The following is a 27519-nucleotide window of genomic DNA, read 5'->3' as shown; positions in this document are numbered from 1 at the left end:
CACACACACCAGTCCTCTCCCCTGTATACAGACCCCACACACCAGTCCTCTCCCCCTGTATACAGACCCCACACACCAGTCCTCTCCCCCTGTATACAGACCCCACACACCAGTCCTCTCCCCCTGTATACAGACCCCACACACCAGTCCTCTCCCCCTGTATACAGACCCCACACACCAGTCCTCTCCCCCTGTATACAGACCCCACACACCAGTCCTCTCCCCCTGTATACAGACCCCACACACCAGTCCTCTCCCCCTGTATACAGACCCCACACACCAGTCCTCTCCCCCTGTATACAGACCCCACACACCAGTCCTCTCCCCTGTATACAGACCCCGCACACCAGTCCTCTCCCCTGTATACAGACCCCGCACACCAGTCATCTCCCCTGTATACAGACCCCACACACCAGTCCTCTCCCCCTGTATACAGACCCCACACCCCAGTCCTCTCCCCTGTATACAGACCCCACACACCAGTCCTCTCCCCTGTATACAGACCTCACACACACACCAGTCCTCTCCCCTGTATACAGACCCCACACACCAGTCCTCTCCCCTGTATACAGACCTCACACACACACCAGTCCTCTCCCCCTGTATACAGACCCCACACACACCAGTCCTCTCCCCCTGTATACAGACCCCACACACCAGTCCTCTCCCTCTATATACAGACCCCACACACACCAGTCCTCTCCCCCTGTACCACCCATGTTACTGTGGATGTTGAAGGTTCCTTCCCTCTAGCGTCTACCCCTAGGAAACCAGCTGCCTCATAGAAAGCCTAGCAGAGGAAGATAGCTCCTCCCACACATGAGACTGGTCACATGAGCATGATGTCATCAAAGGTCCTTTACACCTCCTTCTAACAACTCCATTCTACCATTTACCCTGGTCACATGGGCATGACATCATCAAAGGTCCTCAAGACTTACCTCTGGCAACTACATTCTAGTCTCCTCCAGCAGCAGAGGTATGTGTGTATTGATACAACATTGTGTGTGCCTGTGAATATGTTAGAACAGCTGAGTTTGTATGATACAGCAGTGACAAGTGTGTATGATGTTGCTGGGTGTACATGACATAGTAGAGCTGAGTGTGTATGATGTTGCTGGGTGTATATAACATAGTAGAGCTGAGTGTGTATGATGTTGCTGGGTGTATATGACGTAGCAGAGCTGAGTGTGTATGATGTTGCTGGGTGTATATGATGTAGCAGAGCTGAGTGTGTATGATGTTGCTGGGTGTATATGACATAGTAGAGCTGAGTGTGTATGATGTTGCTGGGTGTATATGACATAGTAGAGCTGAGTGTGTATGATGTTGCTGGGTGTATATGACATAGTAGAGCTGAGTGTGTATGATGTTGCTGGGTGTATATGACATAGTAGAGCTGAGTGTGTATGATGTTGCTGGGTGTATATGACATAGTAGAGCTGAGTGTGTATGATGTTGCTGGGTGTATATGACGTAGCAGAGCTGAGTGTGTATGATGTTGCTGGGTGTATATGATGTAGCAGAGCTGAGTGTGTATGATGTTGCTGGGTGTATATGACATAGTAGAGCTGAGTGTGTATGATGTTGCTGGGTGTATATGACATAGTAGAGCTGAGTGTGTATGATGTTGCTGGGTGTATATGACATAGTAGAGCTGAGTGTGTATGATGTTGCTGGGTGTATATGACATAGTAGAGCTGAGTGTGTATGATGTTGCTGGGTGTATATGACATAGTAGAGCTGAGTGTGTATGATGTTGCTGGGTGTATATGACATAGTAGAGCTGAGTGTGTATGATGTTGCTGGGTGTATATGACGTAGTAGAGCTGAGTGTGTATGATGTTGCTGGGTGTATATGACGTAGCAGAGCTGAGTGTGTATGATGTTGCTGGGTGTATATGATGTAGCAGAGCTGAGTGTGTATGATGTTGCTGGGTGTATATGATGTAGCAGAGCTGAGTGTGTATGGTGTAGCAGAGCTGAGTGTGTAGATACAAGGCACTGTCATTTCAATAAACTTTGACCCCTTCACTGCACTATCCTCTTTATGACTTTAGACCACCAGGGAAGTTTAATTAGCATGAAATATTTTTTCCCTGTTTTCAGTGGTCTAAATAAGGGGTGCGTCTTATAAAGTGAAAAATCCGGTATTTATCACACTAGTGTAAAGTACAACTGGGTGAGCAGCTTCTTTCTTATGTCCTTCATGATCCTGGGGCGACTTCTAAGTGAATAAGGGTCCATTTACACAGAAAGATTATCTGCCAAAGATTTGAAGCCAAAGCCAGAAACAGACTATAAACAGAGATCAGGTCATAAAGGAAAGCCTGAGATTTCTCCTCAAACCCATTCCTGGCTTTGGCTTCAAGTCTTTGGCAGATAATCTTTCTGTGGACCCTAAGGGTCCATTTACACAGAAAGATTATCTGACGGATTATCTGCCAAAGCCAGGAATGGATTTGAAAAGAGGAGAAATCTCATCACCTGATCTCTGTTTATAGTCTGTTTCTTGCTTTTGCTTCAAATCTTTGGCAGATAATCTGTCAGATAATCTTTCTGTGTAAATGGATATAAAAGTATAAAAGATATAAAGCAGATTATTGTGTGTGTGCAGTGGATGCAGCCAGTCTCCAGCCCCCATATTCAGAAGAACTCAAAACTAGACCAGATGGAGCTGGTGATCTTTTTCTGCTGAGAAACAATGTCAGATACCTGGTCAGACATAGGCCCAGATTTATCACTTGTCTGTCAGCGTACGTGCTTCTGAATCATTGCAGCCCCACAAGAACTGCCCACTCAGTCAGCTGTAGCTGTGTTACGCCTCATTTTCTGATTGGCTAAGTGGGTCTGTGACATCACAGGATCGGGAGCCCGGGGGGAACCTTGAGCCGTGATGCTGCACTGCACGGGGGCACAGGGACGGGTAAAAAGGATTTTATTATTATAATCCCACCACCCTCTTTCTATCCCCCCCCCTGGATTTTCCACTTTTTCCCAGAATACCACTTTAATTTCTACCCCTCTCTCTCTCTCTCTCTCAAACACACACATACAGCCTGCTGCAGCCATAGTTCGCGCACACACACACACACACACACACAGCCTACTGCAGCTATGGCACACATACACACACAGAGCCTGCTGCAGCCATAGCACACGCACGCACACACAGCCTGCTACAGCCACAGCGCACACACACACAGCCTGCTGCAGCCACAGCGCGCGCACACAGTGGGTGGGTACAGGGGGGCTGCCCGGGTGATCGCTCAATCGTCCGGACAGCCCATAGCACATAGCAGCGGTCTGCCGCTCCTATTCCTCGGAGTGACGTCAGCATAGCTGCTATATTAGTCGTTTGTCTTTCAATATGTTGAAAGACAAACGTCAGCAGCGATCAGCCCGCATCATTCATGTCAGCTGATTGTTCCCTTCTATTACACAAGACGATTATCAATTATCGTCTGTTATGCTGGGTTTATGCGGAACGATAATTTGCCCAATCGAACGATTAACGATTTTGAAGCAACGATTTGGTTTTTATAACGAACAGCGTTTAGACGGAGAAAAATCGTTAGAAGATTCGTAAGAAAAAACGTTATTGCGATCGTTTTAAGATCGCTTAAGCCCATCTTTTACATAGGGTGAATCTTTGAAAGACTGTTTACACGGAACGATCTGCCGATATTTAGCGAACGACAATTTGAGAACATGTTCAAAGATCAAATGAACGATTTTTCGCTCATCGCTTGATCGTTTGCTGTGTTTACACAGAACGATTATCGCTCAAATGCGATCGTTATAGCGAAAATTTAAACAATAATCGTTCCGTGTAAACCCAGCATTAGTCTTTTCTATCAGCCTTTTCACTGACAGGGCCGCTGTGTGGTCATCTCCCCGCTTGTTCTTACAATCGGTCAGGGTCTGAACACCTAGATCCAGACCAATCAAAACTTTTTGCTCCGCAATATACTGTTTGTGCACGGCTCATATATTACAGACATGTGAACTAACACTAATAGGTGACACCTGTATATTTAGATAAGACATGATCTTCACAATAGTTGAAGCTCAGAGCTCAGCCTCCCCCTCATTGTCACAGGGCATGCCTAGAAAACACTCTACAAAGCATTATACAAGAGAATAGAAAACACTCTACAAGAGAATAGGGTATTCTTCACACCATTGTGTGCACTAAGGTTCATGCCTCATTCATTCTCAACCCCCCCTGATATTCAGTATGCTACCTGCTTTTAATTTTAGACTGTGGACTTGACCCTGTCAGATGTTGGGTCTGTGTGTCCCGTTGCTACTGTCTTCACTAGCTCTCATATATTGGCAGAGCTTTTTTCCTGTAGTCTGCTGTGGTTTGTGTCCACCTGCTACAGTTTATTCATACAAAGCCTGTGTGCTCTCCTCTGCAGACTGCTGTCTTATTTACAGCCTGTATGATCTGTCTTGCCTGAAAACCTGGATGCTTCACCCTCATATCACTCTTTCATCTGTCATTTCTAATACTGAGGAACACTTGAGGGGGGATGTTCTACAGAGGTACTACAGAGAGAGCAGGCTCAGCTGGAGCACTGTCCTCTTAGGGTACAAGCACACACACCGAATTGCAGCGGGTTTTTTTTATGCTGCGATACGCAGCAGATTAGATCTAAATAACTGAACACAGCATCAAATCTGCACCATCAAATCTGCTGCAGATCTGCTGCGTATCTGCTGTGTATACGGTGTGTGTTTGTACCCTTAAAGCTATGTCAGAAGCAGCAGGACAGCCAGCTATGTGAATGAGTTATACTTACTGTACAACTGGAAACTGGAGGGACACTGAGCACCCCCCTGCCATCATCCTCTCCAGCAGCCACAGCCCGACTCCCAGAGCTGTGCGGGCTGTGGCTGCTGGAGAGGATGATGGCAGGGGGATGCTCAGTGTCCCTTCAGTGCCCTGTGTCCCCCTGCCATCATCCTCTCCAGCAGCCACAGCCCGCACAGCTCTGGGAGTCGGGTCGTGACATCACCATGTTATCCAGGAAGTGAAGCCTTGATGCAGTAGTAAGTGCAAGGAAAAAAGCACTTTATAAGCATTTATCATAATAATTGTATATTGGGGATTTGTATAACTTTTGGGGGAAAAAATAATACTTTAATAAAAAATTTCGCCAGACTTCTCCTTTAATGGAAAGCTGGGGACTACTTGATCCTTGTCTCATTCTTCTGAGCGCACATTCTATTTCAGCATTGGTTGGTGGAACATCTTTCTGCCTCACCTCTAGTCATATTTTGTATATATTTATAGCATGACTTTAACACAGTTTTATTAGTCAAGTTACATAGGGCACTAATTCCAGCATTCTAATTTTTCAGCTTTGTGGACGTGACACAGCCCTCCACCTATGAGACACTTCAGTGGTCACGTGCAACATTTTGATGCCTGCCTCTGAGCCCCTCCCCCGACCCCACTATGCCTGCTGCTACAGTGGACCACAGCCAACGCATCTGCGAAGTCTGGGCCTACAACCTGGATGAACAGATGAAGAGAATCCGTCAAGTTATACACAAGTATAATTATGTTGCAATGGTATGTTTAGGGGCTGTGTATTCCTAAAGCAGTTGCTCTAATCTTGCTGTTGTACAGATATCCATTGAAATCTGTATTAAGATAAAGACTTTTATTGTTATTCTTGAGTCTCCTTACATTATGCTTCATATGTATGCCATATTGCTGTAGAGATATTTAAAGGGAATCTGTCAGGTCCATACCGGGTATAGACCTGCAGATAAGTGAAAGAACAATAAAACAAATGATGCCTTTGTCATTACTGATGGCTATTTGCAGGGTTATAAAATAGCATTTTCAGTTGGAAGTTGAAGTGCCACAGAAGAGGTGCTGAGCCACAGCATGCATGCCTCTTCCCTCCGACACCCTCCCTTTCTTCACTGATTGACCTACAGGGCTGAGCCTCCAGCCATGTCAAGGCAGGTAGAGCTGGGGTAGGAGGCGTGCATATTGTGTCCCTCAGCAACACTGTAAAAGTGTCCATGTCCATCAGCAAAGAATAAGGAATCATTTATTTTTCTTCCTCTCACTTATCTGCCTTTGTCTACAGTTCTGTACTTGGTACAGACCTGCCAGACTCCCTTTATCATGTAGGTGAACATATAGTATTGGAAATTGAAAAGTTTCACTTATTGTCTGTCACCTACCTGTTGCTCTGATGCTAATGTCCGCTTACTGACTGCCAGTAGCTGGCTTCTATATGCTGAATAGGTAAGGTTGGCCTTACCTGACATAAACAACAGCTAAGGTTAAAGTGATCTGCAGCCGACCAGATAGAACTCTTTTAGCATGTTCTATTTTCCTTTGGAGTTATGTAAAATGGTGTACACTTTCAAACAAACTTGCAGATGAGATAAACATTGAACATCACATAACCCCCCTAGAACCCATGATGTACCTCGTACGTTATTGTGTCCCTAAGGTGGTGCGTCTGTCTATGGCCCCATAGACTAAAAAATAAAAGCGTTATAACATTCATAATAGAGCAATTTTGAACACATCTTTAAACACAATTTTTAATTTTTTAAAAGCGGTGAAATAAAATTAAAGTTATATAAATCACCTATCGCTGGGATTGTGCTGTACACAACATAGTTACCATGTCAGTTTTACTATGGCAAATGGCGTAAACACAAAACCCCCTGAATTTTTTTTATTTCACCATGTAAATTTATTTATTTTTTTTAATTTCACAGCATATTTTATGAAAAAATGTAGTGTTTTATTGCAAAATACAATTGGTGTCGCAAAAAATAAGACATGGTTTGCTTCTGTAGGTCAAAAAGTGCAAACGCTCTGGCCTTTTAAACATGAGGAGGAAAAAACAAAAGTGTAAAAAATGAAAAATTGCTTGGTTTATAATGGGTTAAAGCAGCTAATTGGAGGTGGTACCAGTAGTAAGACCCTCACCAATCTAATATTAATGGCCTATCATGAAAGGTTAAAACTTAGCGACCCATGATATCTGCATCCAGGGAGCGCCTCTATTAGCCGGTGCGAGTTCCGTTGCCACGCCGGCTAATTAAGCCTCTAAATGCAGCTGTCAAACCTGACAGCTGCATTTAGAGGCTTTGCTCTCACGTCCCTGGTGTCTAGTGGGACGGATCTCCCCCCTGCAATGCGATCGCGGGGGGGAGATCCGTTCTTCTGCCCATGCCGGGCCTCAGCGTCGCAATGACGCTGATCCCGGCTAGGCAATAGATTGCTGTGGCCTGCAGCAGGCCATAGCAATCTATAAATGATCTAATGGATCATTGCTGTCTATGTACACAGCATTGATCTCTATGAGAGATCAGTGCTGTCTATATTCAAGTCCCCCAGGGGGACTTCCAATTAATGTAAAAACAAAAGTAAAAATGTTTTTTTATTAATAAAAAATCCCCTCCCCTAATAAAAGTCCAAATCACCCCCCTTTTTTCCATTTTATAAATAAATAAAAAATAAATAAACATATTTAGTATCGCCGCGCACGTAATTGTCCAAACTATTAATTAATCACATTCCTGATCTTGCACGGTAAACGACGTCAGCGCCAAAAATTTCCAAAGTGCAAAATTGTGCATTTTTGGTTGCATCAAATCCAGAAAAAATGTAATAAAAAGCGATCAAAAAGTTGCATATGCACAATCAAGGTACCGATAGAAAGTACACATCATGGCGCAAAAGAAGACACCTCAAACAGCCCCATAGACCAAAGGATAAAAGCGTTATAAGTGTGGGAATAGAGCGATTTTAAGGAACATATATTTGTTAACAATGGTTCGAATTTTTTAAAGGCCATCATATAATATAAAAGTTATACATGTTACATATCGTTGTAATCGTAACGACTTAAGGAACATGTGTAACAAGTCAGATTTACCATAGGGCGAACGACGTTAATGCAAAACTCCCCGAAATCAAAACAAATTCCTTTTTTTTTTTCAATGTGACAGCGCAAATTATTTTATCCCGGTTTCGCAGCATATTTTATGGAAAAATAATGCGTGTCATTGCAAATTACAATTGGTTTCGCAAAAAATAAGGGCTCATATGGGTCTCTAGGTAAAAAAATGCAAGCGCTATGGCCTTTTAAACATAAAGTGGAAAAAGCAAAAGTGCAAAAACGAAAATTGGCTTTGACCTTAAGGGGTTAAAGAGAAACTGTCATTTATTTTTGGTGGTTAAATTCATAACATGTAATTTTCGAATTTGTAAACAGAGCTTCATACATACTTTTCATTCAGAAGTCCCAGCAAAATTCCTGTTTGGTTAATGTTATGTGCCTACTCCATTCAGTTGCAGTACACTTTGAATATTAAATTGCAACGTACACATTAAGGCTGGGTTCACACTACGTATATTTCAGTCAGTATTGTGGTCCTCATATTGCAACCAAAACCAGGATTGGATTGAAAACACAGAAAGGATCTGTTCACACAATGTTGAAATTGAGTGGATGGCTGCCGTATAACAGTACATAACGGCCATTATTTCAATATAACAGCCGTTGTTTTAAAATAACAGCAAATATTTGCCATTAAATGGCGGCCGTCCACTCAATTTCAACATTGTGTGAACAGATGCTTTCTGTGTTTTCAATCCACTCCTGGTTTTGGCTGCAATATGAGGACCACAATACTGACTGAAATATACATAGTGTGAACCCAGCCTTAGCCAGGGTGCATACATCGCTAATACGCAGTGCACAACCTAACTGCTTAAAACAAGCCTTTATACAGTTATGTCAGTGGAAAATAAAAAATGGTTGATGGTTGATGTTGCCAAAGTTTCCAAGAAAGGGTTAAAAAGTCTTCCATCAAACTGGTATGTGTCCTATTCTTTTCTGTTAGAAAGGAAATTCCAATGCCAGTTACAGTATTCCCTATAACCACTGTAATGTGACTACTTACTCTGGTCAGCACTACTGCATGAAGAATAGGCTGTTTTCATCACTTTTATGTTTGGATGCTCCATAGACAATGAATATGCTGTACATGCACAGTGAGCTCCGTTCATGACATGGGGCATCTCACCTCTGTTCTTGTGATTGGTAGGAGTCTGACAGCTGGGACCCTCACCAACCAGCTAGTTATACTCTTTTCATATATAATTTGCCATTATACTTGGACATTGGGGGGGATTCCTCACTTAATAGTAAATAAATTCCTGTGCACATTGTATTGTTCTTGTTTTTTTTGTTACAGGACACAGAATTTCCAGGAGTAGTTGCGAGACCAATAGGAGAGTTCAGAAGCAATGCTGACTATCAGTACCAACTGTTACGCTGTAATGTGGACTTACTGAAGATTATTCAGCTTGGCCTTACTTTTATGAATGAGCAAGGAGAATACCCCCCAGGGACCTCCACGTGGCAGTTCAACTTTAAGTTTAATTTAACGTAAGTAGCGGCTCCACTTTATGTAGTTAGAAGCTGATGGGGGTGTTTAGATAAGCCTAATAATGTCAGTCTCTATGACTGGCCATGAGATCGGGGAAAGCTGCTGCCAGACACTGTTGACAGCTTATTTTCCAAGAAAAAAAGTATTGGGCTTATTGATGTAACACATCATTTTCTTCCACCCATATTTTCTGGGGAGGTTTTGGGAGAGCCCCATACACATTAGTTGGATGACTACTTCTGAAATTGTGCAACATTAATGTAATCTAAGGTGCATGGCGATCTTGTCTGCAGACAGGAAATAGGCACTACAGGCTGCTGTAAGACGAGAAAGAACAGTGGATTCATCTCCATCACAATCTTTTTACTGATGTGCTTGATAGAGCTGTCATGTAGCATCAAGCAGGTGACTACTCCCCATCTACTTATAGAGACCACTCTAGTCAGAAGTGATCATGGAGTTTTTTCAGGATCTGTCATCGCTGCTTGCCATTCCATAGCTGAAATGTTTTAATAGAGATGCCAGATGGGACCAAGAGCAGAGGCAAAATGTGCCTAATCTTTCTTGTTGTGTAATGTACAATTTTCAATGCACTTCTTTGTCTTGTGGTTTTTTACTTCGCCCATTGAGGGGAGTGAGATTTCCCAAAATTAATATTAAATGTAAAAAGTGATAAATGCATCTAAAAGCCCCTAACACTCAAATCATGTCCTTAACAGAAGACACATCTAATGTAAAAGTGTGTAAAATACATAATAAAGATGGTGCAAGTCAAGTAAGCCCTTTCTGGTGCACATTCTGCCAGATGCAGTGTTTGCAATAGTAAAATTGTCCCTTTGTCTCCTTGCCAAAAACGTACTATTAACATAAAGTCTATAATGTAGCTGATTTCTTTGGTTTCTTATGTGCAGCAAAGATAAACTTACAAGCCACATAATCTCTTTTCATTGTCTCATACATTACATGCAGAGGACATTTAATATTTACTACCACGTGTTGGCTCTTGATGGTTTTCCCAGGGAAGACATGTATGCACAAGACTCCATAGAGCTGCTCACTTCTTCTGGAATCCAATTCAAGAAACACGAAGAGGAGGGCATTGAAACGCACTATTTTGCAGAGCTGTTCATGACCTCTGGAGTGGTGCTTTGTGAAGGGGTGAAGTGGCTTTCTTTCCACAGGTCAGTTTTTTTTCATGGTTCATCCAGATCTTTGGTATTGTGTTTAGCTACTTATTACCCTTGAATTTGGCTGTTTTTAGTGGCAGATATTACACCTTGCTCAGGGGTAACACTATGTTTTTGAAGCCACAGAAGCCACTCACTGTCCTACTTGGGCCTTTAAGGGGTAGTGCGGCGGTAAGCAATTATTCACTAAATAATACACATTACAAAGTTATACAACTTTGTAATGTATGTTATGTTAGTGAATGGCCCCCTTCCCCGTGTTTCCCCCCACCCACGGAAGTGTAGAGCTCTATACTCACCTGATTCGTGTCGACCCCCGTCCACCATCTTGAAACAATGATGTCATCTTCGGGCGGCCGGCGGAACTGCTCCGACCGTCCCTAGTGCTGGCCGTCCTCTGCCGCGTCATCAGCCACGATTGGCTGAGCATAACTGTGCTCAGCCAATCGCGGCTGAACAGCTGATGACACGGCATGCGATGTCACAAGATGGCGGACGGAGGTCGACACAAATCAGGTGAGTATAGAGCACTACACTTCTGGGGGTGGTGTGGGTGGGGGGAACACGCGGAAGGGGGCCATTCACTAACATAACATACATTACAAAGTTGTATAACTTTGTAATGTGTGTTATTTAGTGAATAATTGCTTACCGCCACACTACCCCTTTAACCTTGGACCTATAAAAGCACATTGTGTTGTTCCATATGTGAACAGGCATTCAGCACACTGCTGAACACCGCGTCCTGCTTACAGCTCCTGTGTCAAGGCAGCCCCATAGAGTTACATTAGAAGTCTATCTGTCATGTGGCACAGAACACACTTGGTGCAATTTTCTCCCGGCTTGTTGTTGTGATCATTAGGGCTCCAAACATTCAGACTATGACTGATTTTTGACATGCTCCTAGGATGTGTCAAAGGTATTTTTTTTAACTCTGTGACCTTTTTAAGTAGCATGTGGTCTCCTCTAGCATCCAATATGGTTCTTCACAATGGTTCTTCACAATCTATGACTGATCAGTACAGAACAGGAATCTGAACATGTCATATATACCTACACTTGCCACCAGAATTCCTTACCACACATATATCCTGATAGCCCACTTCTGCCTAAAAGATTTATGTAGACATAATCTTAGACTGAAGAGCTTGTCACAGTAATAGCATGATACATACAAACAGTCTACTGTACAGGTCAGGTCAGAATGCTGGCAAAAATAGTCCGGGCAGTAGTTGCATTACTACGCTCCTATGTGAAAACAAAGTATTACCTTGAGGTAGTAGTTTTGGTTTGGGGGTATATCCGGGGTAAGCCTTTACTTACACATGCGCATTCACACCACATAGTTGTAGAAGTAGTGTTGAGCGGCAGCTTGTTGTTTGTGTAGTTGTGCAGTGATCATATAGAAAATACCATCTACCTACAATGTAATCTGTTTCCACTGAGATAAGTCAGCAGGATAGATACTGACAGCTTCTGTGGCAAACCTAAAAATGTGCACCAAGGTTCACAATTTAATCAGCATTTTTACTTTTTTTTTTTTTATTAACAACCTTCATTAGGTCCTGCACAATTTTGCTGATTGGTTCCCTTTAAAGTGTAGATACTGTAAGTTCTGTAGGCTGCTAGAAGATGACACTTTTTACATGTAGGGTATGTTCACACATCTGGAACTGCTGGAGAGGAGTTGCGCGGTGATTGTCCATAAGGCATAAAGACCAATATGGGTTCCATAACAAATACTGCAGGGATTCACCTATTTGTTCAGTTATAGAGCAGAGACTGTATTACGGTACGGTATAATTATAATCAGAATAATGTTCGGTAAGTCTTTTTAGTCATTTGTTTTTCCTAATGTCCTTTTTTGGCATTTTGTTTCAGTGGCTATGACTTTGGCTATCTAATAAAGATACTGACTAATTCTAACCTGCCTGAGGTTGAGCTAGACTTTTTTGAAATTCTTCGTCTATTTTTTCCTGTAATCTACGATGTCAAATATCTTATGAAAAGCTGCAAAAATTTAAAGGTAGGTGGAAATAACTATATATATCTGGATATTTACATTCTTTTTTTGTTGCTAGAAGACATATTTTAGTGCGACCGGGTCATCCTAGGACTATAAAGAAGCACAGAAAACGAATATAAAGAAAAACACAGATGAATATATTTATAAAAAAAAATTCTTATATAAAAATATCTATTAAAAAAGAGGATATTCGATGTCTAATTTGCTACTTATTTCTTCCTTGCTCCATGTTTTATGGTCCGTGTAAATTGTAAATTCTTCGCAAACCCACTTCTGACTTGGCTCATAAAATACAACATTGTGCTACACAAACATGACTTCTTAGTATCACTCATTTACCCAAAAATCTGCCAGAAATCATCTGACGAGTAAGCAAATGATTGATTGTCAGCTGATCTGTTCGGCAGCCCTATAAATTATCATTTTCAGCCACACATCTCTCTCTGAAAAAGGCTTGTGCAGCCAATAAGTATTTAAATGGCCAGATGAACAATCCACCCAACTAATCGAGCCACAGAATCCATCTTGCTGATTGACGCCTGTTTGTAGCCTTGCATTGTAAAAGGGCCCTTACGCTGCCGAGTATTAGATTGCTACATTCCCAAAAACATGCACAATATATGTTGTTAAGTACGCATGTCCTTTGTATGGACGGGCCTGGAGTTAGTAGCTCCAGGACATCTTTAGCTCTGCTTATTCTGCTTTAGCATTAAAGACTGAGCAAAAGAAACAAAACAAACAATGCTGGGGTCACCTGGGGTGCATATTGTTTAGGCTTGCGCAACAGTAAAAGGAACTTATCATCAGTTAAGGACCAGGCCAACAGGGCTGACAGAAGCCTATGGGGACCACCCTATATAGCTCAGAGCCAAGTCCCCAATTGGTGGTATAAATGTGATTGATCTGGAACACCTCATTTCAGAGGAAATCATATATTATCTGTCCTGTGGCCAGGCAGCTTGACTAGTTGGATTCTATGTCTTTTGTAAGAAATAAATAAAGTTATGGCCAAAAGTTTTGAGAATGATACAAATATGAATTTTTACAAAGTCTACTGCTTCAGTTTTTAAAATGGCAATTTGCATATACTCCAGAATGTTATAAAGAGTGATCAGCTTAACAGCAATTACTTGCGAAGTCAATATTTGCCTAGAAAATGTACTTTATCCTCCAAAACACATTTCAGCTTCATTGCAGCCCTGCCTTAAAAGGACCAGCTAACATCGTTTCAGTGATTGCTCCATTAACACAGGTGTGGGTGTTGATGAGGACAGGGCTGGAGATCAATCTGTCATGATTAAGTGAGAATGACACCGCTGGACACTTTAAAGCGACTCTGTACCCACAATCTGACCCCCCCAAACCACTTGTTCCTTCGGATAGCTGATTTTAATCCAAGATCTGTCCTGGGGTCCATTCGGCAGGTGATGCAGTTATTGTCATAAAAAATTGATTTTAAAATTGCAGCTCCGTGCCCTACGGGGATATCTGTGCCTTAACTTTGCATCTCCCCCTCAGTCCCGCCTCCCCACCCTCTTCATCATTAGGAATGCCACTGGAACATTTACTCCTGTTTGAACATTGCACAGGTGTCTTAATGATCCAGCCCATGTGCTGTGGTAACACAGGTGGTGAATAGGAGGCAATCTGCCTGGAGCATTCCTAATGATGAGGAGGGGGGACGGAGGGGTGGTGCAAAGTTAGGGCACAGATACGCCCATAGGGCACGGAGCTGCAATTTTTAAAGTAATTTTTTTATGACAATAACTGCATCACCTGCCGAAGGGACCGCAGGACAGATCTTGGATTAAGAGCAGCTATCCAATGGTGCAAGCGGTTTGGGGGGTCAGATGGGTCAGATTGTGGGTACAGAGTTGCTTTAAAAGGAGGCTGGTGCTTGTTTCTCTTCTGTAACCATGGTTATCTCTAAAGGAACACGTGCAGTCATCATTGCACTGCACAAAAATGGCCTAACAGGGAAAAGTATCGCAGCTAGAAAGATTGCACCTCAGCCAACAATCTATCGCATCATCAAGAACTTCGAGGAGAGAGGTTCAATTGTTGCCAAAAAGGCTCCAGGGCGCCTAAGAAATACCAGCAAGCACCAGGACCGTCTCTTAAAAGTGTTCCAGCTGCGGGATCGGGCTACCAGCAGTGCAGAGCTTGCTCAGGAATGGCAGCAGGCAGGTGTGAGTGCATCTGCACGCACTGTGAGGCAGAGACTCTTGGAGCAAGGCCTGGTCTTAGGGAGGGCAGCAAAGAAGCCACTTCTCTCCAGAAAAAACATCAGGGACAGACTGATATTCTGCAAAAGGTACAAGAAGTGGACTGCTGAGGACTGGGGTAAATAAATTTTCTCTGATGAATCCCCTTTCCGATTGTTTGGGACATATGGAAAACAGCTTATTCGGAGAAGACGAGGTGAGCGCTACCACCAGTCTTGTCTCATGCCAACTGTAAAGCATCCTGAAACCATTCATGTGTGGGGTTTCTTCTCAGCCAATGGAATCGGCTCTCTCACAGTCTTGCCTAAAACACAGCCATGAATAAAGAATGGTACCAGAATGTCCCCCAAGAGCAACTTCTCCCAACCGTCAAAGAGCAATTTGGTGATCAACAATGCCTTTTCCAGCATGATGGAGCACCTTGCCATAAAGCAAAGGTGATAACTAAAAGCTTAGGCAACAAAACATAGAGATTTTGGCCTTGAAACTCCCCAGATCCTAATCCCATTGAGAACTTGTGGTCAATGATCAAGAGACGGGTGGACAAACAAAAAGCAACAAATTCTGACAAAATGCAAGCATTGATTGTGCAAGAATGGACTGCTATCAGTCAGGATTTGGTCCAGAAGTTGATTGAGAGCATGCCAGGGAGAATTGCAGAGGTCCTGAAGAAGAAGGGTCAATATTGACTTGCTGCATTAACTCATTCTAACTGTCAGTATAAGCTTTTGTTACTCATAATATGATTGCAATTATATTTCTGTATGTGATTAAAACATCTGACAAACACACATAAAAAAAACAGAGGGCAGCAGATCATGTGAAAATATATTTGTGTCATTCTCAAAACTTTTTGCCATGACTGTATAATAATAATAATAATAATATAATAATAATTATTATTATTATTATGAAATGTCACCTTTTATGTGTAGGCATACACTGGAGAGGTATTCCTTTGATATCCACTTAATACACTATTATGTGCTATTCCTAGGTTTTCAGGCCGAGTAATAGAAAAGCAATACATCTGATAATAATAATCCGAGGATGATTGGACATCCACGCCTTCACTTCTAAAATTAAAATAGCTTGAAGAAGTGTAATAATTTAAGCTAAAACATCAGCCCTTTTCTAGCTAGTGTGTGTGTGTCTATATGTGTATGTGTTTGTCTATATATATGTACATATGGTTCAGAACCTGCTGTATGTCTCTGAAATAATTGACAACTGGGTTTTGTCATTTCCACTAGGGGGTGTGCCTAAACAGTGTGATACTGTCTGCCCTGATTGGTCAGTGTAAGGACACACCCCATCAAGAAGAGAAATGGTATTGCCCAGTTTTCACTGTATTTATGTCATTCCAGGAGGAGTTACAGAGGAATGGAGTCCTAAGAAAAGGTGCTGAAAAATTGTTATTTATGGAGAATACAAGCACCATATTTTCTAAAAAAGACAGAGCAGGAGAATGGATAGCTCTTTTTAAGGGTATGTTCACACTATCTGCTGCTGAATTACTCAATATGCTTGAAATCTTCTGCATAAAATTTGCAGCAGATCGAGTTTGTGTGAACATACCCCAAAGATAACTGAACATGGCTTTCTTGAAAGAGAATGAGCCTAAAATGGCCTTCACTCCCAACAAAAACAGGGGGTTCATGGTTAGAGCTAGAATATTACATGCCTTTGCTTGCCTTCTTACATAAACAGAAATGGCTTTTTTCCTATTAGTGCTAGAATAGGCATGACAAACTAAAAAATGGTTTTTCTAAGAAGCTTAAGAATTGCTGTATAGACACTAAATGACAACCGTATGGCTTTTTAGATAACCAACTTAATGCATACCTCTTCACTGCGCAACCACAGCAGGACATGCTGGAAAAAATCCTGCAGGTAGGCGGTCTCTTCTGACATGAGCTGAGGTATGGAATTCCCTAAAGCTCCATAGCCTGCATTGTAAGGGTCTGTTCACACTGAGTAAAACAGGCAGAATTCCGTGTGAAGCCCCTGCCGCAGACTCCGCTCAGAATCCTGCCTGCCTCAGAGTGTCAATGCGATGCCTCGTGCACCTTTGCTCTCCACCGCTCTCCACTCAAAGAATTGAAAATGTCAGTTCTTTGAGCGGTGGTGCGGAGGCATCGCATTGACACACTGAGGCAGGCAGGATTCTGAACGGAGTCCGCTGCGGGGCCTCCGCCTGTTTTACTCAGTGTGAACAGACCCTAAGTGTATTAGTTCATGAAGGAAGAGGACTGCCTACCTGCAAGATTTATTCTGAGTGTCCTACCTCGGTCGCGAAGCAAAGAGTTATCCTTTAACCCCTTAGGGACCAAGCCTGTTTGGGCCTTAATGACCAGGCTCATTTTTCAAAATCTGACCTGTCTCACTTTATGCGCTTATAGCTCAGTGATGCTTTCATGTATGCTAGCGATTCTGAGATAGTTTTTTTTGTAACATATGGTACTTTGTGTTAGTGGCAAAATTTGGTCACTGTCTTGTGTGTTTTTTGTGAAAAACATCAAAATATCATGAAAAATTTGAAAATTTTGCACTTTACGAACTTTGAAATTCTTTGCTTCTGAAAAAAAAAGGCACATGACAAAAATTAGTTAGTAAGTCACATTATCAATATGTCCTCTTTATTCTGGCTTCATTTCGTAAACATATTTCACTTTTTTAGAAATGTATCAGCAAATTATCAAATTTTCATGAAATTTCCAAAACTGATTTTTTTAGGGACCAGTTCTTTTTTTTAAGTTGATTTAGGAGGCTTGTATACTGGAAACCCCCATGAGTGACCCGATTTTGGAAACTAGACACCTTAAAGAATTAATCTAGGGGTATAATGAGCATTTTAACCCTACAGGGGCTGGAGGAAAGTATTCACAATTAGGCCGGGAAAAAAATGGAAAATAGAAATTTTCAAATAATATATTTAAGATTAAAGTATCTCATTTTCATAATAAACATGAGAGAAAATGCACCCCAAATTTTGTAACGCAGGTTCTCCTGAGTAGAACGGTACCCCATATGTGGGCATAAACCAGAAGAAAACCAGGCCTCAGAAGAAAAGGAGCGCCAATTAGCATTTTCAGTGCATGATTTTTCTAAAGAAGTTTCTGAGCGCCAGGTTTGCAGTGACCGTGTAATGTCTACAGATTAGAACCTTCCCCCCCCCCCCCAAAAGTCACCTCATTTTGGAAAGTACACCCCTCAAAGAATTCATCTTGGGGTGTGGTGAGCATTTTGACCCCACAGGTATTGGAGGAAAGTATTCAAAACTAGACCGTAAAAATGAAAAAAATTGAATTTTTACAATAACATGTTTGTTTGGTTTAAAATTTCTCAATTTCACTAGGAACAGGGGAGAAAAAGCACCCCAAAATTTGTAAAGGAGGTTCTCCTGAGTACAATGGTATCCCATATGTGGGCATAAAGCACTGTATGGGCACACAGCAGGGCTCAGAAGAGAAGGAGTGTCATTTTAGTTACAGGCAATATGTGGGTGTTTACTGGTTATCTGGGGTGGTAATGGACAATCTTGGGGTGTTTACTGGCTATCTGAGGTGGCAACAGGCAATCTGGTGGGGTTATGGGCAATCTGGGGTGGTTACTGGCTATATGGGGTGGTTATGGGCAATCTTGGGGTGTTTACTGGCTATCTAGGGGTGGTTACTGGCTATCTGGGGTGGTCATGGGCAATCTGGGGTGGTGACGGGAAATCTGGGGTGGTGACGGGCAACCTGGGCTGGTTGCGAGCAATCTGGGGTGGTTGTGAGCAATCTGGGGTGGTTACAGGCAATTTGGGGTAGTTACAGGCAGTCTGTGGCAATCTGGGGTGGTTACGGGCAATCTGTGGTGGTTACTGGCTGTCTGGAATGGTTATAGGCTATCTGGGGGGATACGGGCAATCTGGGGAGATTACGGGCAATCTGGGGTAGTGACAGGCAATCTGGGGTAGTGTTGGGCAATCTGGGGTGGTTATGGGCTTTCTGGGATGGTTATGGGCTGTCTGGGATGGTTATGGGCTATCTGGGGTGGATACGGGCAATCTGGGGTGGATACGGGCAAACTGGGGTGGATACGGGCAATCTGGGGAGATTACGGGCAATCTGGGGAGATTACGGACAATCTGGGGAGATTACAGGCAATCTAGGGTGGTAACGGGCAATCTGGGGTGGTTACAGGCAATCTGGGGTGGTGACGGGCAATCTGGGGTGGTGACGGGCAATCTGGGGTGGTGACGGGCAATCTGGGGTGGTTACAGGTAATCTGGGGTGGTTACAGGTAATCTGGGGTGGTTACGGGTAATCCAGGGCACTTGACTTTGGGGACAGGCGTAAAAAAGTGCCGGCACCATTTGGGACAAGCGATCAGTGGTATATAGTATATACCACTCATCACTTGTACTGGGACCACACCGGGTGGTCACCGATCATTGCCCCATGCTCTCTGCCACCTCCGGTGGTGGAGAGAATGAAGCTTTGATCATTTTTAGGAATCCATCACTGCGAACAGAGTCTGTTCACAGAGATGGCGGGGCCATCTTGGATCAGATGGCCACCCTGGGAGGGGAGGGTCAGTGACCAGGTCACTAGGGTTAATTCTGGGGACAGGGGGGGGACATGTTCTCATCTCCTCTCACTGTGGATTCACAGTGAGAAGAGATAAAAGCGTTCAGCTGCGCTGGCAATGTCTGTTACCGGTGGCCGCCGTTATACTGGTAATAACGGCAATCGCCGGTGAGGGGACTTGCCGGGACTGACCCCACACTCTGCCCCAACCCCTCAGCGACCTGCGGTAGCTGAGAGGAGAGGGCTGCGGGCATTACCGGCGCCGCTGCGCTATTCTGCATCGCCATAAAGAGCTGATGGCAGCAGAATAGAGCCTATTAGTGATCGCCGTAAAAATCCGTATCGTCGGTCACTAATAACATAATACATGTATTCTCTGGGTCGCTACGGTTACGGCGATACCACATTTGTGTAGTTTTTTTTTAACTATTACCACTTTGGCGCAATAGAAACTATCTTCCAAGCAAAAACCCACAAAAACTGTCGCCACATTGCAAGATCCATAGCGTTCTCATCTTTTGCGTGACAGAGCTGGTTTTGGGCTTATTTTTTGCGGGAAGATCTGTAGTTTCTATTGATACCAAGTTTTATATGTATATGACTTTTTGATCTCTTTTATGACGTATTTTCTAAAGTGGATTGATAAAATACAGCTTTTCTGGTACTGTTTTTTTTATTTATTTTTTACAGCGTGTGTCATTCGGTGTAATTATTGATATAGTTTTATAGATTGGGTTGTTACGGACGTAACAATACCAAATATGTATAGCATTTGTGTTTTTGATCACTTATGTCACGTTTTATTGGGTATAGGGAATGTAATGCATCTTTATTTTTTGGGGGGCTGTGTTGTGTTTGGTGCACACTTTTTTTTCACTTTTTTTTACTTTTACACTAGTGTACATTACTGTACACTAGTGTAAAATTCTTTGATCACTGATACAATACATTGCAGTACCTGATGTACTGCAATGTATTGTATCATGCCTCATGCTGACAGGCAATAGCCACGGCCACCCCTGTCTGCATCAGGCATCTCCATGGTGACCCCGGGGACCTTCGTTAGGACCCTGGGATCACCATGGAGACATTGGGACCCCGGACGGCGCCGCGGGACATTGCGATCACGTAAGTGACCCACGGCGCCGTCCGGGATCCACCGGGACCCGTTAGATGCCGCTGTCATGGTTTGACAGATTTAACGGGTTAAACTGCCCGGAGCGGAGAATCCTCCGCTCCGGGCAGTTACAGGAGGGTGTCAGCGGTCACCGCTGATCACCCGTCCTGCAGCCGCCGCTGGGCGATAATTTATTCCGATGCGCCCGCCGTTAAAAGGCATACGCATCGGAATAAAGCCCATTAGTGCCCGCTGTGAAAAGGCAGCATGGCGGTCACTAAGGGGTTAAAGGGGTTTTCCAGGTTTTAGAATAACATGGCAGCTTTCTTACAGAAACAGCATCTCCTCTGTCCTTAGTTGTGGTGTGGGTTTTGCAGTTCAGTTCCATTAAATTAAATGTAGCTGAACTGTAATACCATTATTTAGAAGTATAACAAAGTCCTTTATTTACATATGCATAATTTACAAAACTTTATAAAAACTAAGGAATTTCATGGGAAATGACACAAATAACACAAGGCCAGAGGGGGAGAAAGATCTCAGTGTGGTAAATCAATATAAAATTAGAAATGATAAGTGCTGCATTATTATGTGTACCAATTGCAACACTACCATCTAGTGGTCACTGAAATTATAGCAGATGACAAGTATTTAACCTGCAATGAAGTGAGCGAAACGTGCGTCGGGCTGGTGGGCCGGACGGGGGTAAGATCTCAGTGTTGGTTTGTTTTTCACTTTTGTGTGGTCGCATAGGAATTGAAATTTGTAGGGCCTTACTTGTGGTGCTCTATTCATTACCTGGCCGGCCGCTGACTGGTTACAAACAGTCTCCTCCATACTATATCATATTATACTATATCTATGATGTCACTGCATTGCAGGTTAAATACTTGTCATTGCTATAATTTCAGTGACCACTAGATGGTAGTGTTGCAATTGGTACATATAATAATGCAGCACTTATCATTTCTAATTTTATATTGATTTACCACACTGAGATCTTTCTCCCCCTCTGGCCTTGTGTTATTTGTGTCATATCCCATGAAATTCCCTAGTTTTTATAAATTTTTGTAAATTATGCATATGTAAATAAAGGACTTTTATACTTCTAAATAATTGTGCAATTTTTTTCGGTTTTCTATATGGTTTTGTTGCACTGTATGTCGTTTAGGCAGGACTTTCTTTTGGGTTGTCTGTCTGAATTGTAATACCACACACAACCTGAGATCAGGGTGGTGCTGTTTTTGCATGAAAGTAGCTGTGCTTTTTCTAATCTTGTATAACCCAAATATAAGAAATACTGAAAGATTGATATGTAAAGCATCTTTCATATGTGCTCTTCTGGTCCTCATTTAATGTTTGGGGTTATGAACTGTATTGCAGTTGTGTGCTAATCTTTGTGTCTGTTACCAGGGTGGATTGCAAGAAGTGGCTGAACAGCTGGAGCTGGAACGGATAGGACCTCAGCATCAGGCTGGCTCGGACTCATTGCTGACAGGAATGGCATTCTTCAAAATGAGAGAGGTATAAATGTATCTTCTATGTTCATAGTTTACTCTCATAAAGCTTGTTCACACAAGACAGAAAAATCTTCACTTAAAATCTGCATGATTTAGTGCACATTTATTTTGGATTTTACAATGCAGATGATATTAATGTAATAAAAAAAAGTGGCCCAGAAGTACAAAACAGACAGCCGACACTATTTGTAGGTTTGTTTGATTTTTCCCTTAGCCCTAAAATACATGAGATAGATATATTTATTTATTTTTTTTTTATTTTTTTTTGTGGTAAAGTCTGTGCAACAATTATGTGTAAAGGAAGCCATGATGTGAGAATAGAATCCCTTTTTAGATTGAGGAGAACACAGTGACTCCGTCCATACTTAGAATGTCTAAGCAAAACCTAGGCTATATTCACACACGTTGGAGTTTTTTTTTTTAAGATACTTTATTAGTGGCATTTCAAAATAAAGAACATACAGTTACATCCTTTAGTAATATTGATACCGGAAAAAGTTGCATGCAGGCGACATAGAATAGTATGTTTATAACATAGTATATGGAAAAGTGCCTTATATTGTTTTTGTAGAACAAAACTGTAAAAGAACCTTATGAAATGATGCAGTAAAGCAATGAAAGTGCAATGTGAACACAGCCTTAGAAATGAAGAAACTGAAGGGGTTGATGAATGCATAAGGCGTGAAGTGTTGTCCTTAGGCTTGCTACTTTTACATGACACTGCAGGCCTATACACTGATTGAGAAGCATTATCCATTTTTTTCTGCTTCTGAAGCTTTCCATTCTCATGATGTGAAAAAAGTGTACATGATAAGAATCATCTGTTCACCAGAAAATTTGTCTCACCTTCTGGTGCATTAAATCTGCACCATTTCTGCAGCGTGTGCTACTAGACGTACAGAGTACAGAAAACTCGTCATTGCTAATTCTCAAGAATACACGGCTCCTCTTACTTTAAATGAAGCATATTGTCCATTTATACATGTGTGATCCAATAGATTTCTACTGATCTCAGATTCCCAATCACACATTATGTGTAGTTGAATAGTGGCAACAAGTGATGGACATGCCAATCGCTTATCTGCTGACAGCAAGGTAACGTCTACAAGAATACCCCACACCACCTGCATGATGTCACCCTAAAATTGTAGCTGCTGTGGTTGTGGTTGTAGTATTCTGTCACTGTCCTGGCTTCCTACTTCCAGAAGAGGGCAGTGTACTTCTAAATAAATAAGGGACAGGTGTTCTTCACTGTTGTCATATGATGTTTTATCGAATATCAGATTAATACATTGTACAGATATTCAGTGTGTGTGTGTCTTACAATAGGGGAAATGATTCTCACACAGACCTGCATAAATGCCTGCATAAGGCTACAGTCATATACAGCATTTGGGTCTGTATTCTTTTCTTTTACAGCTCATAAAATGCCCAACAATGGGAAATATTTTGTGTATTAAGCCCAATACTTGCCTGGGTGTAAAGGATTTCATACAGCTGACTGTAAAAACTAGCATCCAGTATACAGAGTACATTGGGCAATCATAGATCAATTTACCAGGGGTGTTCTCTACAGCAGTCTAGGAACATTTCTTATACTAGACTTCAAGATCCACCATTTTGTATGGCTGTCCGCCTCAACTTCTCCATTTGTAAAATTGTATTTGTTGTCTCTCTGACAAAGATATGATTTTTTTTTTTTTTTTAAATCAAAGTACAGTGTAGAAAATTACACATCATAGAAGTCATCAACACTAAGGGGGACATTTATTAAGTCCGGTGTTTTTTACGCCGGACTTAAAAATGTCCCAGCATCTCCAGCGCTACGGGGATTTATGTAGAGGCGGACTGCCTCTACAGAAATCCTGTGCGCTCGGCCGAAAACCTACGCCAGCTGAGGACTGGAGTAGGTTTTCGGCGTATCTTTTGGCGGAACGGATGGTGAATCGTGCGGACTATGAGTCCGCGCCCTCCGTTCCGCCCCCTTCACACCCCCTCCCCGCCCCCCAGCGTACTCGGCGGAAAGTGGCGATTTGCGAATATTTTATTTGCAAATCGGCTATTTGGGATTAAAAAAATGCACAAATCGGCACTTTCCGCCGAAAATCATCCGTACGCCGGATGATACATGTCCCCCTATATGTTTATCTTGTCAAAATGATCTCGACTAAAATGTAGGATGATGTGCTGAAAAGCCTTGTTAAGGGTGCCTTCATACGAAATGACTCGCAGCGGAAATCTCGCTGCGAGTTCTGCAGCGAGATCTGCCAAGAGGTAAGGTCCTGGCAGGTCCCTGTGACTACATATGTAATTCAGCCGCCCCCCTTAACCCTTTCATCGGCTCCCGCTCCGCTGTGTGTCTACATTACCTGTCTCTTGCTGCACGGGCTCCCGGCTTCCTGATCTGCCGCCCAGCCGATCAGTGTGTTGCCCAGCCGTAGCCACTGATTGGCTGGGCGGGAGAGCAGGAAGTCAGGACCCCGTGCAGCAAGGAGACAGATAATGTATACAGACAGCGGGAGCCAATGAAGGGGTTAAAGTGGTTATCCAGCGCTACAAAAACATGGCCACTTTTCTCCCTACTGTTGTCTCCAGGGTTCAGGTGCGGTTTGCAATTAAAGGGGTTATCCAGCGCTACAAAAACATGGCCGCTTTCCCCCTACTGTTGTCTCCAGATTGGGTGGGGTTTTGAAACTCAGTTCCATTAAAGTAAATGGAGCTTAATTGCAAACCGCACCTGAACTGGAGATAACAGTAGGGGGAAAAGTGGCCATGTTTTTGTAGCGCTGGATAACCCCTTTAAGCTTAATTACTTCAATGGAACTGAATTTCAAAACCCCACCCAATCTGGAGACAACAGTAGGGGGAAAGTGGCCATGTTTTTGTAGCGCTGGATAACCCCTTTAAGGAGGCGGCTGAATTACATACTGAAAGACCGCTGCGAGTATGTAGTCACAGGCCAGGACCTTACCACATAGCTGATCTCGCTGCAAAACTTGCTGCGAGTCGTTACGTGTGAAGGCACCCTAAGTGTGTATATTGACCAACTGCAGGGGACTATAGTTCTTCCTCTTAGTTCTGTCATTTTTCTCCCTATTGTTAGTGCTGACAACTTAAGAACCTGCCACATTTGTGGGGTATAATTGTCAGTGTCATTTCCAATAACTTCCTTCCATGTGATCATTAAGGCTGCATTCACACATCCCATGTTCTGTCCATGAAACATGGATGACACAGACATTAAATGCTAGTCCTGGTTTGTTTCCCTGGATGGCATGATGTATCGGCATCATGCCGGCAGCTGGTAAACTCTTCAAATTGCCACGGCACTGTAATCTGTAATGACAGAGCCGTGGAACCGGGATAATCCTTTTTTTTTTTTTTTTAACATTAGCCGACCAGAGCTGACAGTGGCGTGGTCTTTCTAATGGAGCCACATCTCGGAGGGGAGGGGATATGGTCACACTGGGGGGTGGCGGGCCTGCCCCCAGTGCATAGAGCTGGGTTGGTGCACGTCAAAAGAACAGCGCACAGTGCCGGATCTGGGTGGCATTTTAAAAAATGGACTGTGCTGCCGGGATCCCTGCGCTTATCGGCTAATGTGGAAAAAAAAAAAAGTACCTGATGATACATTTGCTTTAAGATAGATATATATTTTTTATTCCTCAACATGATCTTGATTTACTGTGAAGAAACAGGTATTGTATAAAGCTTTCTGATGTGACGATGGTTTTATCTTACTGGCCGCTAATGGGGTTAACAATTAACAATTTTTTTTATCTTACTTCCTTTAGATGTTCTTTGAGGATCACATAGACGATGCTAAGTACTGTGGTCATTTATATGGCCTGGGGTCTGGATCCTCCTATGTTCAGAATGGCACTGGGAATGCATATGAAGAGGAAGCCAACAAGCAGTCATGACCAGAAAAGCAGAACTAACATTTATTTTTATTGCCAAGCTCAGTCACTTTCTACATGTTTTATCTCTGCCCAGACCTCTTGGTTATCGACTTGTCTATCTCTCAAAACCCATTTACTTTATGGCTTGTGCTACCAATATGGAGCCACTTGGCCTCCAAACATATTGGCTTCTTACTTCTTATGTTTGCCTTATATCTAGTAGATCTCTATCTACACTGTGCATTAACCCAACCTTTACTCAGTATGTTATTACTTTGGGGTAATCCAAGATTTTTTTTGAGTACTCCAGCAAGTAAGTGACCACCAATGTAGCACTTCTGTGCAATGCACAGGCATTTTCTTCTGTCCTTTTTTCCTTAATAAGCCTTAATAAGAAATGACTTACATTCTGAGGGCCTAAACACTGACAAGAGCTAAAACGTGAAGGCCTCATCTGAAGAAGTTGGAGAGATCTCAAGGTGCCATCCACTTCTGACATCACTAAAACCTTTCCAGCTCTTGTTGCACTCTAGTCATAGGAAACAACTCTACTTTTATCCCTTAAATCCATGTTTACTTATTACAGTCACCTTTTTTATTTTTATAAAACAATATTTATTAGGTGCTTGAGTTTCAGATATTGACAAAGAACTATTGAGAAGAAAAAAAAATTATGCAAAAAAAAAAAAAGGAAAACCATGTTGACTCCTGCTCCCTTCCAAAAAAAAATAAATTAATACAATCCAAAAGCTCAACAAGTACAAAATAGATCTCCACTGCAGAGGATGAGACACTGGAAAATACAATTTGGTTTTGTATTTTGCTGCAGAAATGTAATTATTTGTTGTAACAACAAAATATTGTTTTAGCTTTGGCATGGGAGGTTCCCTGCATATCCCAGCTGTTGGTGGGTGGCATCATGACAGGGAAGAAGACAACACTCCATTTCATGACGCTTCCATCAGTGATGTAGCGGACAATACTGCAGCTTTTTGTTGATGCTGTGTATCTTTTGCAATATATTTTTTTATATTGTCACCATCAATCTACTATACTACTTTGGTAGCCATCCCAATGATGAATTACATAGAAAAAAAAATTTCTTTCTCCAGGGATTGATGGTAAATTTATATTTCCCTACAAATGAATTGTGTGTGTTTTTATCCACACTCTACCGACCTGTGTAATATACAATGAAATGTCAGGACTGTTTACCTTTATACTTTGTAAAATCTTGAGGGTTTTTTTTTCTTTTCAGCGTTACAGTGTTGTAACAATGTGATCCTTTTTAATGCATAAAATACAGATTATTTGCAAACAAAGGATATTTGTTTTTAGAGCTTTTGTAAATAAAGGCTGAAAATTATTGTGGTTGTGTTCTTTGAATCACAGCACCAGACAACAACATGGTGGAGTATTGGGTGAATATTGTTAATGGTAAGTTCCTCTTCTTATTGTAAGGCCATGCTATTACCTTTATGATGTTCTATTATCTCTGGTGTCATTATGAATTTATGATAAACC

At 42.3% G+C, this 27519-nt stretch overlaps 1 protein-coding gene across 1 annotated transcript; it reads left to right on the top strand.

Moving 5' to 3' along the window:
- The first annotated feature begins 903 nt into the window (after positions 1-903).
- Positions 904-27327, top strand: CNOT7 (CCR4-NOT transcription complex subunit 7). The gene is made up of 7 exons (XM_069976552.1): positions 904-979; positions 5371-5584; positions 9250-9443; positions 10464-10625; positions 12513-12657; positions 21987-22097; positions 25888-27327. Exons 2-7 carry the CDS (start codon positions 5468-5470, stop codon positions 26014-26016), a joined length of 858 nt encoding a protein of 285 aa, XP_069832653.1. The 5' UTR covers positions 904-979; positions 5371-5467; the 3' UTR covers positions 26017-27327.
- The last annotated feature ends 192 nt before the right edge of the window (positions 27328-27519 follow it).

This window comes from Dendropsophus ebraccatus, chromosome 7, assembly GCF_027789765.1.
Source record: "Dendropsophus ebraccatus isolate aDenEbr1 chromosome 7, aDenEbr1.pat, whole genome shotgun sequence".
Lineage (NCBI taxonomy): Eukaryota > Metazoa > Chordata > Amphibia > Anura > Hylidae > Dendropsophus > Dendropsophus ebraccatus.
Note: the sequence above shows the minus strand (reverse complement) of the source record. Positions and strands in the feature narration are given on the sequence as shown.

Excerpts from the sequence above, each read along its gene's own strand:
- CNOT7 (XM_069976552.1), top strand. The coding sequence starts at position 5,468 with ATGCCTGCTGCTACAGTGGACCACAGCCAACGCATCTGCGAAGTCTGG. Across the intron at positions 10,626-12,512 it reads AAGTGGCTTTCTTTCCACAG|TGGCTATGACTTTGGCTATC; the intron begins GTCAGTTTTTTT and ends ATTTTGTTTCAG. Across the intron at positions 12,658-21,986 it reads AAAGCTGCAAAAATTTAAAG|GGTGGATTGCAAGAAGTGGC; the intron begins GTAGGTGGAAAT and ends GTCTGTTACCAG.